Here is a 13,131-nt window from a genome sequence, read left to right on the forward strand (position 1 = left end):
CCCGCCCCGTGTGTGTCTCTCCCCGCCCCGTGTGTGTCTCTCCCCGCTCTCTGTGTGTGTCTCTCCCCGCCCCGTGTGTGTGTGTCTCTCCCCGCTCTCTGTGTGTGTCTGTGTGTCTCCCCGCCCTGTGTGTGTCTGTGTGTCTCCCCGCCCTGTGTGTGTCTGTGTGTCTCTCCCGGCTCCGTGTGTGTGTCTCCCCGCCCCCTGTGTGTCCGTGTGTGTGTGTGTCTCTCTCCCCACTCTCTGTATGTGTCTCTCCCGGCTCTGTGTGTGTGCGTGTCTCTCCCCGCCCCGTGTGTGTGTGTGTCTCCTGGCTCCGTGTGTGTGTGTCTCCCCGCCCCGTGTGTGTATCTCTCCCGGCTCCGTGTGTGTGTGTGCGCGTCTCTCCCCGCCCCGTGTGTGTCTCTCCCTGCCCCGTGTGTGTCTCTCCCCGCTCTCTGTGTGTGTCTCTCCCCGCCCCGTGTGTGTGTGTCTCTCCCCGCTCTCTGTGTGTGTCTCTCCCCGCCCCGTGTGTGTGTGTCTCTCCCCGCTCTCTGTGTGTGTCTCTCCCCGCCCCGTGTGTGTGTGTCTCTCCCCGCTCTCTGTGCGTGTCTCTCCCCGCCCCGTGTGTGTCTCTCCCCGCTCCGCGTGTGTGTGTGTGTGTGTGTGTGCGCGTGTCTCTCCCCGCCCCGTGTGTGTGTGTCTCTCCCCGCTCTCTGTGCGTGTCTCTCCCCGCCCCGTGTGTGTCCGTGTGTGTGAGTCTCTCCCCGCTCCGCGTGTCTCCCCGCGTGTGCCCCTGCCCTTATATGGCCGGCCGGGGCGCCGCGGCGGGGCGCGCCGGCTCTCCTGGGGGTGGTGCTGAACGAACAGCTCCCCGCGGCGCCCGCCCACCCCGCGCCAGTCGGCGGCGAGCGCAGCCCGGGCCCCAGCGCCGCTGCTCGCGGGGTGCCTCGGCGCAGCCATGACCCAGGCCAGCCCCGCTCCAGCCGCCGCCGCCGCCGCCGGACCCTCGCCCTCCGCCCGGGCGCCGCCGCCGGCCGCCCGCCGCGCCCCGGCCGCAGCATGAAGCGGCAGAACGTGCGGACCTTGGCCCTCATCATCTGCACCTTCACCTACCTGCTGGTGGGCGCCGCCGTCTTCGACGCCCTGGAGTCGGAGCAGGAGACCTCGGAGCGGCGGCGGCTGGAGGAGAAGCAGCTGGAGCTGAGGGGCAAATACAACCTGAGCAGCGACGGGTACAAGGAGCTGGAGTGGGTGGTGCTCAAGCTCAAGCCCCACAAGGCCGGCGTGCAGTGGAAGTTCGCCGGCTCCTTCTACTTCGCCATCACCGTCATCACCACCATCGGTAAGGCCGGCGCGCCCATCCCCGTGGCGTCCGGGCGGCGGGCGGCTCCCCCCTCCCCAGCGGCTTTTATGGAGGGAGCTGGGGGGGGGGAGGGGGGAGGTTATTGGCCGGAGAAAGGAGGCTGTGACTGCTTCCGCGTGGTGGGGACCCCCCCCCCTGTGACGCCCCCCCCCCCCCGCCCCACACACACACTCTCTCTCCATCCCCTTTTAATCCCCGTCCTTAAAAGCCCGGGTTAGTTCGCTTTGCACCGGGACGGGGGAGGGATAGCTCGGCGGTTTGAGCATTGGCCTGCTCAACCCAGGGCTGTGACTTCAGTCCTTGAGGGGGGCCCGTTAGGGATCTGGGGCGAAAAGTGGGGGATTGGTCCCGCTTGGAGCAGGGGGTGGGACTAGATGACCTCCTGAGGTCCCTTCCAATCCTGATCTTCTATGATTGGACCCCTTCGGAGTCAGCCCCAGTCCTGGGCTACTTCCAGTTCCCGGAGGTCTCCCCCGGCAAAGGGGCCCGGAGCAGGAGTTCGGGCCGTGGTGTAGGGAAGTCGAGTTGATTGCAGGGAAGGCGGCGCGGGGTTTGGTTGATGTGGGTAACGAAGGGGGGTGATTAGCGGGGAAGAATTGGAAAGCGCCCTGCAGCCCGTCAGTCCGCTTGTGGGGTGTGCCGAGGGCATGGGCCAGGCACAGGCGGGAGCGCCCGAGCCAAGGCGCCGGGCCTGACTTGGAGGGTTTGCAAGCTGCTGGCAAGGGACTGTTCCTCCCCGAGAAGCGGTCTGGGACCCCCTGGGAAACTCCAGGCTGTGCTTTGCTCTGGGGCTGGGTTTTCTGCACGGTGACAACACACACACACACGCACGCACTTGTTTTGCAATTTGCAAGCGTGCAAAAAGGGGAGGGGGGGCGGATTGTTTGCAAATTCGCCGCTTGTTTTGCCATTCAGCAAGGCATGAAAACAAAGGCGGGGCGGGGGCGGCTTTCCACTCCCCGGGGCTTGGCTTTTGTTGTTGCTGGGGCTGCGGAGGGTTCCTCCCTCCTGGGTATTTTTAAAAGGTGTCGTGTGGAAGCAGAAGCGATTCCCAAAGTGGGACCTCGCGCCCTCCCCCACCCGGGCATGGCTCTTCTCAGCCGGGGAAGTTAGCAGGCAAGAGCCCCAACTCAGCACTGATTTGGCCCATTTGCTGCCGGACAGGCTTGAATGGGATCTCACGCCTGTTTTAGGCTCTTGTAGCGCCTCTGGGCTCCCGTGCAGTTGCTCCTGATGTACCGCAGCGTCAGTCTGAACAGAATCCGGTGCAAGACCGCTTCTGAACCAGATGCAGATTGGTGCAGTTTGATGCAGCGAGGAAGGGCCAATTCCAGCGTCCGGATTCATTTCTGACCCCCATTTTTACACCGGTGTGACTCCGGTTGAGCCACTCCTGATTTACACCGCTGCAAAATCTGGAGTAGAATCAGGTGCCAGGCGCCTGGGGTGTTAGTGAGCAAACTGGATCCAGAGCCGGGAGCAAGTCCCTTCCGGATTCCAGATGATGTTGCTGCAACCCAGGCCGGGTCTAGTCTCGTCTACTCTAAACTGCTCTTTTTTAAAGACTCCGTTGGCAGCTCTTTGTGAGCTCCTGTGTTGAAGCAAATCTCCCTGTTGTGGGGTTGATTTAGGACATCCCTTTGGCTGAGGACGCGTTGTCTGCCCAGGCCGTCTTGGTTGCAGAACCTCATTAAGCTCCAATTGAAAATGACCTCACATTGTCTGCAATTGCCTTGTTCCACCGAGGGTTATCTCTGCAAACGGCTCCAAGGAGTTCGAAGATGATCATCCCTTAGAATAAAGCCGCCTTGGCCGTCACTCGTGCAAGGGTCTTGTTTTGCTACCAAGCCCCGTAAAAAAACAACCCACTTCTGATGTTTTCCCTCCCACTGTTGTGGTCTTCGATCTTCCTTTGGTCCGAGGAAAGGGAGGGATTCGTGGCAGACGCAGTGGCCCCGTCCGCACTAGGGAAGTTGCCTGAGTGTTCCCCCCTTTGGCTACCCCCTGCCGAACTCCACCAGCGTTAGCAGCCCCGTAAGCCCTGGTGTAGACAGGAGACTGGTGTTTCTAACCCTCTGTCATGGAATCCAGCTCAGAGCAGGATTCTTCGATGTGGTGTTAAAACCCCCGGAGGTGGCGGGTGGCTCCTAGCTCTGCTGACACCGGAGCAGGTGGGCTGGCATGCAGCCATCGTGCAGACAGCGACAGTGAGGTCAGACGTGGGGCAGGCCTCAATCAGGAGCTGGAATAGCACCTGTTCCGGCTCCAAACCAACCTGCCAGGGCACCTCAACCCTTAGCTGCAGCGCCCCCTGCTGGCCCAGTGCCGCCCCGCTGTGCCAACGCCCTGCAGTCCTGACCCGCAGCCCCCCCCCGTTCCAGTCCTGTACCCCTCCACACACATGCCCTGACGATGCCCCTTAGCCCTGCCCCAGCCTGCTGAGCGGGCAGCCAGTTGTCCCAAATCCTGCTAAGCTGTGTCGTGTTTTCCTCTGGAGCAGGAGCACACGGGGATGGACTCACCCCAATTATCAGCCCTACGTCTGGACTCCACGCTGCGGCTGCCTGAGCTCCTCCCTCCTGGCTGGCTTCGTTCTTTCCTTCTCCCACTCCCCTCTTTCCCCCTGCCAGCCCCTTCCCTGCCCTCTGCTTCCCTCTCCTCATTCACCCCGCTCCACTAACACACATGCCCTCTGGGGGGCCTTTCCAGCCTGGCTATGCGGGGGGGTGGGGCAGGTGGAGAGCCAGGCTGGCTGATTTGTGGCTCTGCAAATATACTGGCCCCCCCACACTGAAGTGCAGCAGCCATGGGGCGGCTGGTAGCTTAGGGTGCCAGAGTGGCTCTGTTCCGATCCATGGGGTGGGGACAGGATCCCTCCTGTAGCAAGCCTGGCTATTCAGGGTTGGGTCCCATGTCTACTCTAGACAGTCTTTTCCCTAGCGGTTTCCATCATTACAATATCGAACCCTGGGGCAACCCAAGCCAAGGAGTTCAATGCACAGACCCCGCAGGGCCATGACTTCCATCCAGTACCTCAGGGCTGGGTGGCTCCTTCCTTCCGGAGGGCAACAGAAGCCAGGGCGCCCAGCATCTTGCAGGAAGCAGATGGTAGCTTGCAGCATGGGGCCTCTAATTTGCATTAAACAGAGCAGGTTGCAGCTGGCCTCCTCTTGGGTACAGAGGTGCAGGCCGCAGCATGCACAGTGTTGCCTGGATCCAAGTGGCCAGGCATGTCTCGGCTCCCAGTGGAGCATTGCGTGCTGGTAACCATAGCCCTCACCGGCTGCACATCTGTGTTGTTCATCTGTGTGGTTAACACCCAGGGGCTGTGTTTAGCTGCCCGTTGGCCTCCCCCTCTCCAGCCCATCCTGGAGATCTGGGGTCCTGCCATCCTCTCCCCTCACCCTTGGGACCGTGTCTACAGAGGTTTGACAAATCTGCCCATCTTCTCCCCACGACCGTCCTCCACTGTCTCAGCTGCCTGGTTTTCCGCTTTCCTCCTTGGCCAGCTGGGAATACGCTCCGGCAGCCTTTGACTGTCAGCAGGAGTCATCTGTGCAGCTGGGCGCTGCATGCGTTCCCTCCTCCTCTAATTACCCTTTTAAATTGCTTACATTTATTACCGTTACTGATCTCGCAATCCATTTCTCCCTACCAGGGAGACTTCCCATAAACCCTCCACTGACAGTGTCTGTTCCTTCCTGTGGTAGAGTTCTTTTGCCTGACACACTTCTCTCTGGACCAGCATTTCTTGTCCCTTGGAAATCAGCTTCCTGAAAGAACTGGCAGAAACTTGTGTGGCTTTGATAGGAACCATCGGACAGGAGCAGATCCCAGGTCCCTCGGTTCCATGCCCTGTGCAGCACTCAGTGGCTCAGAGGAAGGTGCAAAGATCTCTGCAATGGGTTGTTAGGGAATAACCACTGGGAAAGTTTCTTCCTGCCACACAGTAGTGAGAGGTCTCGGCTTATGCCCTGAAGCAGGGAGGTTGATAACTAACCCTTCCAAATTCTTGGTTGTGTGTGAATTCTTCTAACTCTAGATGTTCTCAGTACCCACATAAATGCCCAATCCCTTGTTTAACTCCTGCTAAGCATTTGGCCATAGTGCTGTCCTATGGCAGTGGGTTCCACAGGCCCGCTCAGTGTTGTGCAAAAGTGTGTCCTTTGCTCTGTGTTGAACGTGACACATTTTGGTTACTTTGAGAGCCCCTTGTTTTTGTGTTATGAGCCAAGGCAACTGCCAGTACTCATTCACTTCTCCTGTCCCATTCATTACTTGCTATATATCATGTCTCCTCTTGTTCATCTCGGGTAAGATTTATGCTCACCCACCACTGAAAGGCAGCCACCTCTGGGGTGGGGCACAGCAGCTGTTCAACAGTCACCCAGCTGTGCTGCACAGAGACCACTTGCCACCACTGAAACGCAGCCACCTCTGGGGTGAGGCACAGCAGCTGTTCAACAGTCACCCAGCTGTGCTGCACAGAGATCATTTGCCACCACTGAAAGGCAGCCACCTATGGGGTGGGGCACAGCAGCTGTTCAACAGTCACCCAGCTGTGCTGCACAGAGACCATTTGCCACCACTGAAATGCAGCCACCTCTGGGGTGGGGCACAGCAGGTTTTTTAAAGGGCTAAGACCAGCATTCTTCACACACCAAGAGCTCCTGTTGAAGCCAGTGGGAGTTTTGTGTGCACCCAGAATACAGGCTAAGCTCTAAATAATGGTAGCTGCACTATCATTGAGGTTGAGTTGGTTTAAAACTGTTTGTGTGGCCCAGTGGGTCTGACACCAGACTGGGAGTCTGGAGAACCGAGCATTGTTTGTCTCTGCCACTGACTCACTGTGTGTCCTTCAGCAAGTCACTTCCCCCTTTCTGTGCCTCAGTTTCCCCACTTGTGACGTGGGGGTAATGACACTGAATAGAGGTGGTTGGAAGTCAGACGTGCTGCCATTTTGAAATGTGTTTTCTTTCCAAACTGGAAGAAAACCAAAACATTTCAAAATTTCCCACAAAATGGAATTTTCGGAAAAAGAATTCACGTCAGGACAACTGACACGCTTTGTTCTGTGAAGATCAAACAGCTTTGTTCTGATTAGGACATTTAAAAACTGTATTATAATTTATCAACTAAAATCAAGTTTTAAATAACAACCAGAGGCAACGTTCCATTCTGATCAGCTGGAAAGGGCATTGGAACATTCTGTTTCAAATTTTTTTTTATTTAATTTTCAAAATGAAACTGACCCATTCCCCTAGAAAGTTTTGGCTGCCATGAAATGGCATTTCCTGATGGAAAACCAGAAAATTTCCAGCCAGCGCCAACACTTACCCTTCTTTGAAAAACACTTTGAGATCGAGGGATGAAATCTGTGCAGATGCTAAATTCTAGCCCAGTGCCATCCACTTACAGTGTCCTCAAAGAGTTAAGTGTGGCATACTGGGACTTGTAGTCTCAAACCTTTAAGAATAATCATCGTCGCCAATGACCTTTGCAGAGGAAAATTTTCATGAAGTTTGGAAAAAGCCAGCTGGTGCTTTTGAGTTACGTCCTTTTGCAGAATGAGGAGTTTTCAGTTGTTGAGGGTTCTCATTCCCACGTGTTTTGTGCTGTGCTGATTACAGAACAAATTCTGACCTTCTTTAGTACGTGTTCTTTTGGTCCTGCAGGGAAAGAATGTTTGGCCTTGATTAAAAAAATCTAGCTTTCAAAGAACACTGTTTTTTTTTAATACCTCATATGCTGCTCATGCCTAGTCTGTGATGATTTAACATGGCTCTGTGACGCGATGCTTGTACTGGACCACATGGGGTGTCCTAGGCTTCAGGATTGGCTCTGGTTTTTGCCAGTGTAGATATCTGACTGTAACCTCTGGAGATGGATGAAAGGAGTTGAGGACACGGCCGCGTTTCAGACCTAGAGATCTGGATTTGTCTTACCACACGAGTCTAGCCCCTTTAAGGAACCAGTGCCTGTTTGAAGAGACCACTACCCAGCACCCTTTCTCTGGAAGTAATACCTCTCCTGCCTTGTCTTTTGCCTCGTAGCATTGTAAAACTGAAGATCGAGCAAAATCAAGCAGAAGAGCCATCATTCCATCCTGGGGCAGAAAGAATACCCCCTTCCTAGTCGGTTGCAATTGATGAAGCAGTGGGTAGCTAAGTAGCAGTGACTATGAAAAAGATTTGTGGGACATGGTGACTAATCAGCTGAACCTGGGCTTCCAGTGTGATGCTGTGGCCAAAAATGTTAATGTGATCAGGGGATGCCTAAGCAGGGGAGTCTCAAGTAGGAGCGGAGAGGTTATTTGACCTCTCTATTTGGCATTGGTGCGACCCCTGCTGGAATCCTGTGTCCAGTGCTGGTGCCCACAATCAACGTTCCCTCTAATTTTTGACAGGCCGTGTGTGCAAAAAATTTCTTCTGTGCAAATTTTTGTGCACACGGTGTTTTGCCAGGTGCGCGGCCTTTAGGATCTGTGTGGGCGCACACATGCACACAGCTTAGAGGGAACAGTGCCCACAATTCAAGAAGGATGTTGAGAAATTGGAGACAGTTCAGAGGGGGAGGGATAGCTCAGTGGTTTGAGCATTGGCCTGCTAACCCCAGGGTTGTGAGTTCAATCCTTGAGGGGGCCATTTAGGGATCTGGGGCAAAAATTGGGGATTGGTCCTGCTTTGAGCAGGGGGTTGGACTAGGTGACCTCCTGAGGTCCCTTCCCACCCTGATATTCTATGAAGAGCCACAAGAATGATTAAAAGATTAGCAAACATACCTTATAGTGACAGACTCAAGGAGCTCACTGTATTTAGCTTAACAAGGAGAAGGTTAAGGGGTGACCTGATCACAGTTTTTAAGTACCTACATGGAGAACAAATATTTAGTAATGAGCTCTTCGGTCTAGCAGAGAAAGGTCTAACAGGATCCAATCGCTGGAAGCTGAAGCTAGACATGTTCAGGATATAAGGCGTCCACTTTTAACAGTGAGAGCAATTAACCATTGGAACAATTCTCCAAGGGTCGTGGTGGATTCTCCGTCACTGACAACGTTGAACTCAAGACTGGCTGTTTTTCTAAAAGCTCTGCCCTGGGACTTACTGTGGGGCAGGTCTCTGGCCCACGTTATACAGCAGGTCAGACGAGATGATCACAGTGGTCCCTTCCGGCCTTGGAATCTATTAACCTATTGCAAACTACTGCTCTGGTGTCCCATGTCTCTGCTGTTTTAAAAACAACGCCATGCTGAGCCAGGTCAGCTTTTGGTTGGACGACTCCAGTGGTAAAGGAATAATTTAGGATCCGTCTTCTGTGCATCAGGCTCTGAGAGACAAAGCTGGCATCTCCTGGGGGAGGCAAGGGTCAGCTGCTCGTGTTGGACATCAAGGGCGCTCGTTCAATGAATGCTTTGTTGAGATGATGGAATTGGGATCCCCAACACGTTGACGCTTTGGGCTTTGCGGCTGGTATTTCTCTGTGCAATACTCCACTCCTACTAACGGAGGTGGCTGGGACAACACTTGTATTTTCAGTGGGTTACGGTTTGTAACTGTCTCAAACCATTGCTCTCTGGGGTGAGTTTTAGCAGTTTGGTCTACAGAGGTGCCATTTTTCTGGTGGCTTTAATTCAAGAATATGGAGGGGAGGCAAAATTTAAATTAAACACAAGGAGTTATGAAGACTTAGAACATAAAAACATAGGAACGGCCATACTGGGGCAGACCAATGGTCCATCTAACCCAGTATCCTTTCTTCCAATGGTGGCCTATGCCAGGTGCTTCAGAGGAAGTGAACAAAACAGGTCATCTTATCAAGTGATCCAACCCCTGTCCTCCATTCCCAGGTTCTGGCAATAAGAGGTTTAGGGACACCAAGAGGATGAGGTTGCATCCCTGCCCATCATGGATAATAACCATCAATGGACCCATCCTCCATGAACTGATCTAGTTTGTTTTTGAATCCAGTTACACTTTCCCAACATCCCCTGGCAACAAGTTTCACAGGCTGACCGTGCGTTGTGTGAAGAAATAATCCCTTCTGTTTGTTTTCAACCTGCTGCCTATTCATTTCCTTGTGTGACCCCTGGTTCTTGTGTTATGAGAAGGGGCAAATAACACTTCCTTATTCCCTTTCTCCACACCAGTCATGATTGTACAGACCTCTAGCATATCCCCCCTTAATCGTCTCTTTTCCAAGTTGAAAAGTCCCAGTCTTATTAATCTTTCCTCATATGGAAGCCATTCCATCCCCCTACTCATTTGTGTTGCCCTTTTATGAACCTTTTCCAGTTCCAATATCTCTTTTTAGAGACATGGCAGCAATAAGTGCAGGCAGTATTCAAGCTGTGGGCGTCCCATGGATTTACATAGAGGCAATAGGATATTTTCTGTCTTACTATCTCTCCCTTTCTTAATGATTCCCAACTTTCAGTTCGCTTTTTGGACTGCCGCAGCACATCGAGTGGATGTTTTCTGAGAACTGTCCACAATGACTCCTAGATCTCCTTCTTGAGTGATAACAGCTCATTTAGACCCCATCATTTTATATGTCTAGTTGGGATTATGTTTTCCAGTGTTCATTCCTTTGCATTTATCCACATTGAATTTCATCTGCCATTTTGTTGCCCAGTCACCCGGTTTTGTGAGATCCCTTTGTAACTCTTCGCAGTCTGCTTTGGCCCTAACTATCTTAAGTAATTTTTCCCATCTGCAAACCTCGCTTCCTCACTGTTTACCCCTTTTTCCAGATCATTTATGAATATGTTTTACAGTACCGGGCCCAGTACAGACCCCTGGGAGACTCCACTGTGAAAACTGACCATTTATTCCTACCCTTTGTTTCCTGTCTTTTAAACAGTTACTGATCCATGAGAGCACCTTCCCTCTTATCCCAGGATGTGCTGTTGAGAGGGGATCAGGTGGGTAGTATAAATGGGAAGAACCACGGTAAACCCGGATTGGGCTAGCCATTGTAAAAAAAGCTTTCACTTTGTTCTGACAATCTGCACTCTAAAGTCCCTGATCATCCTGCCATTAGCACAGCCAATCCAGGAGACAGAAAAATTGGGAAAGAAGGCTATGTGGGTTAAAAACACATCTTGGCTTAGAGAGGAAGTGAAAGCAGCTATATATATATATATTGCGATACAGCATGGCCAGAGGGCAGCAGGAGGGTGATGGAGGGGAGATATGTAAGCCCCAGGATGATGAGAGCCTTATTCCCTGTAGAGGGAAGAGAGGTTGCTATAGATTCATTAGAGCACCTGAAGCCAGGCACCTGATAAAACCCCCCTCCTTCATTCAGACAGTTGGAGAAGTTGAAGCAGGGTGGTTGGTGTTGGAGCAGAGAGCAGTCTGAAGGAGAGCAGTTTGGAGGGAAGCAGAGGAGAGTTTGGAGAAGTGCTGTGGTGGGCCAGAAGACCAAGACCCGAGGTAAAGGGAAACCCGGCTTGTGCAGAGCAGAGGGACTCCACAGACACAAGGGGTTGGGAGAAACCTGGCCCAAGCAGAGAGAGGGCAGGAAGCCCCACAAGCTGAAGGGCCGGAGAGGGAAGTAGCCCAGGGGAAGGAATCGCTAGTTCAAGTGGTTTGCCGCTGTCCCTAGGGCCCCTGGGCTGGGACCCGGAGCAGAGGGTGGGCCTGGGTCCCTCCCTCTCCACTCCCCTTCTCTGGGATACTAGTGGGACAGCTGATAGCAATTGTCATGGACTCAGAGGACTGGTGCTCTCTCCTGGCTCTGTATGGTCCCTGGGAGGAACCCCCTTCAGTGCGATTGCCCTTCTCTGGGGTTAAGCTGTTGGCCCCTCCACCTCCTGGAACCTCACCTCTCTAAGCCTTTGCAAGCCTGTCTCTCTGCGTGGGCCCCCTCAGGGAGTCCACTCACTCTGGACCCCCGGGCCTCTACACCCAGAGGGAATAATGCCCCCCTGTTCTCTAGCCCGGAGCGACTCTCAGCCAGCGTAACACAGGAGGGCTTATTGAGCGTCTGAACCCAGCACAGCCTCAGGCCTGACATCCCTCAGCACAGTACATCTAGGTCTCCCCAGCCTCCAGGTGGGTTCTGGCTGCTCTCTCCTCCCAGCTCAGAACCCCCTCCTTCCAGCTGGGCATCTGATATTACCGTCCCCCAAGTTCTGCCTCCGTCCTTTGTCTCCTGTTCCAGGTAAACAGGCTGCCTGGGCCTCCTCTCCTCTCAGCCTCTCCTCTGATCCATCCTTTGTTTCCCCTCTGGCTGGAACTGGCTGGTTAGGTCACCAGGGTCCTCTCTCCGCAGCCCATTGTTCTCCCACTGGCCAGAACCGGCTGTGACTCCCGAGCGGGGCCTCCCAGTCACCAGGTCACCAGTCGCTGGGGTACCCATTCTCCAGGCCATTCACTGGCCCTCTGTAACAGCAAACTCCCTCTCCTACCACCTCGTTAAACCAGTAACATACAGGGAAACTGAGTCCCACGCCCTCTGCATGCAAACCATTGAAAACAACAAGAAAGCCCCCTGCTTCATCACAGTAATGAATATAAATTAGAAGCTAGGAACTGCAGAAAATTGATCAGGGAAGCAAAAGGACACAATGAGAAATGAATGGCCACCAGAGTTAAGGACGACATGGAGTTTTTTTAAGTATATTAGGAATAAAAGAAATCCCAACAATGGTATTAGTCCATGACTAGAAGGAAATGGTAGAATTGTCGATAATAATGCAGAAGAGGCAGAAGTGTTCACGAAATATTTCTGTCCTATATTTGGGGAAAAAGTAGGGTAATGTATTCCTAGCATATGATGATGAAATATTTTCCATTACAACAGTAATTCAGGAAGATTCAGATTCAGTAATTCAGCTACTAAAGTTAGACCTTTTTTAATCTGCAGCTCAAGAGTTTTAAAAGAGCTGGAGATCTCTGGGCAGTTCGTGTCGATTTTCAATCCGTCTTTGAGCACCGGGGAAGTTTCCAAAGACGGGAAGAAAGCTAACGTTGTTGCCAATAGTTTAAAAGAGTATAGGGGATGACCCAGGTAATGATAGGCTTGTCGGCTTGATGTCAGTCCTGGGCAAAACACTGGTACAGGACTCAATAAAGAATTACAATCGGGTTCTATAGCTAATGCCAACCAGCATGGGTTTATAGAACATAGATCTTGTCAAACTAACTTGGTATCTTTTCTGGATGAGGTGACAGGTTTGGCTGCTAGAGGTACCAGCGCGGATATAATACGCTTAGACGTCTGTAAGGCATTTGACTCGGTACCACATGGCATTTTGATGAAGAAGCTAGAACAATACACAGTCAACACGGCACATATTAAATGGATTAAAAGGTGGCGAACCGACAGGTCTCAAAACGTAACTGTAAACGGGGAATCCTCGTCGAATGGGTGTGTTTCTAGTGAGGTCCCGCGTGGCTCGGTTCTTGGCTCTACGCTATTTAACATTTTTATCAATGACCTGGAGGAAAATCATCACTGCTAAAGTTTGCAGATGACCCAGAGGGTAGGGGGGATGGTAAATAATGAAGTGGACAGGTCACTGATACAGAGCAATCTGGTAAACTGGGGGCAAGCAAACCCCATGTGTTTGAATATGGCCAAATGTAGAGTCCTGCCTCTCAGACCAGAGCATGTGTCTGTGTTCACAGGATGGGGGACTATGCTGGGAAGCAGTGAGGGCGCTGGGGGTGGATAATCAGCTGAACATGAGCTCCCACTGCAACGCTGCAGTAAAGGAGGTTAAAACCAAAAGCACGTCTCTTCTGAGAGCACCGCCTTCCCGGCATGAGCTGGGGCATTGC

General features: G+C 52.9%; 1 protein-coding gene across 1 annotated transcript in view; it reads left to right on the plus strand.

The window, feature by feature from the left end:
* The first annotated feature begins 1,041 nt into the window (after nt 1–1,041).
* Nucleotides 1,042–13,131, plus strand: part of KCNK3 (potassium two pore domain channel subfamily K member 3) — a 77,072-nt gene continuing 64,982 nt past the window's right edge. Inside the window, exon 1 of the mRNA XM_077811487.1 lies at nt 1,042–1,324. Within this exon, the coding sequence (XP_077667613.1) occupies nt 1,042–1,324 (283 nt within the window). The remainder of the gene's footprint in view (nt 1,325–13,131) is intronic.

The sequence above is a fragment of the Eretmochelys imbricata genome, chromosome 3 (genome assembly GCF_965152235.1).
Source record: "Eretmochelys imbricata isolate rEreImb1 chromosome 3, rEreImb1.hap1, whole genome shotgun sequence".
Classification (NCBI taxonomy): Eukaryota; Metazoa; Chordata; order Testudines; family Cheloniidae; genus Eretmochelys; species Eretmochelys imbricata.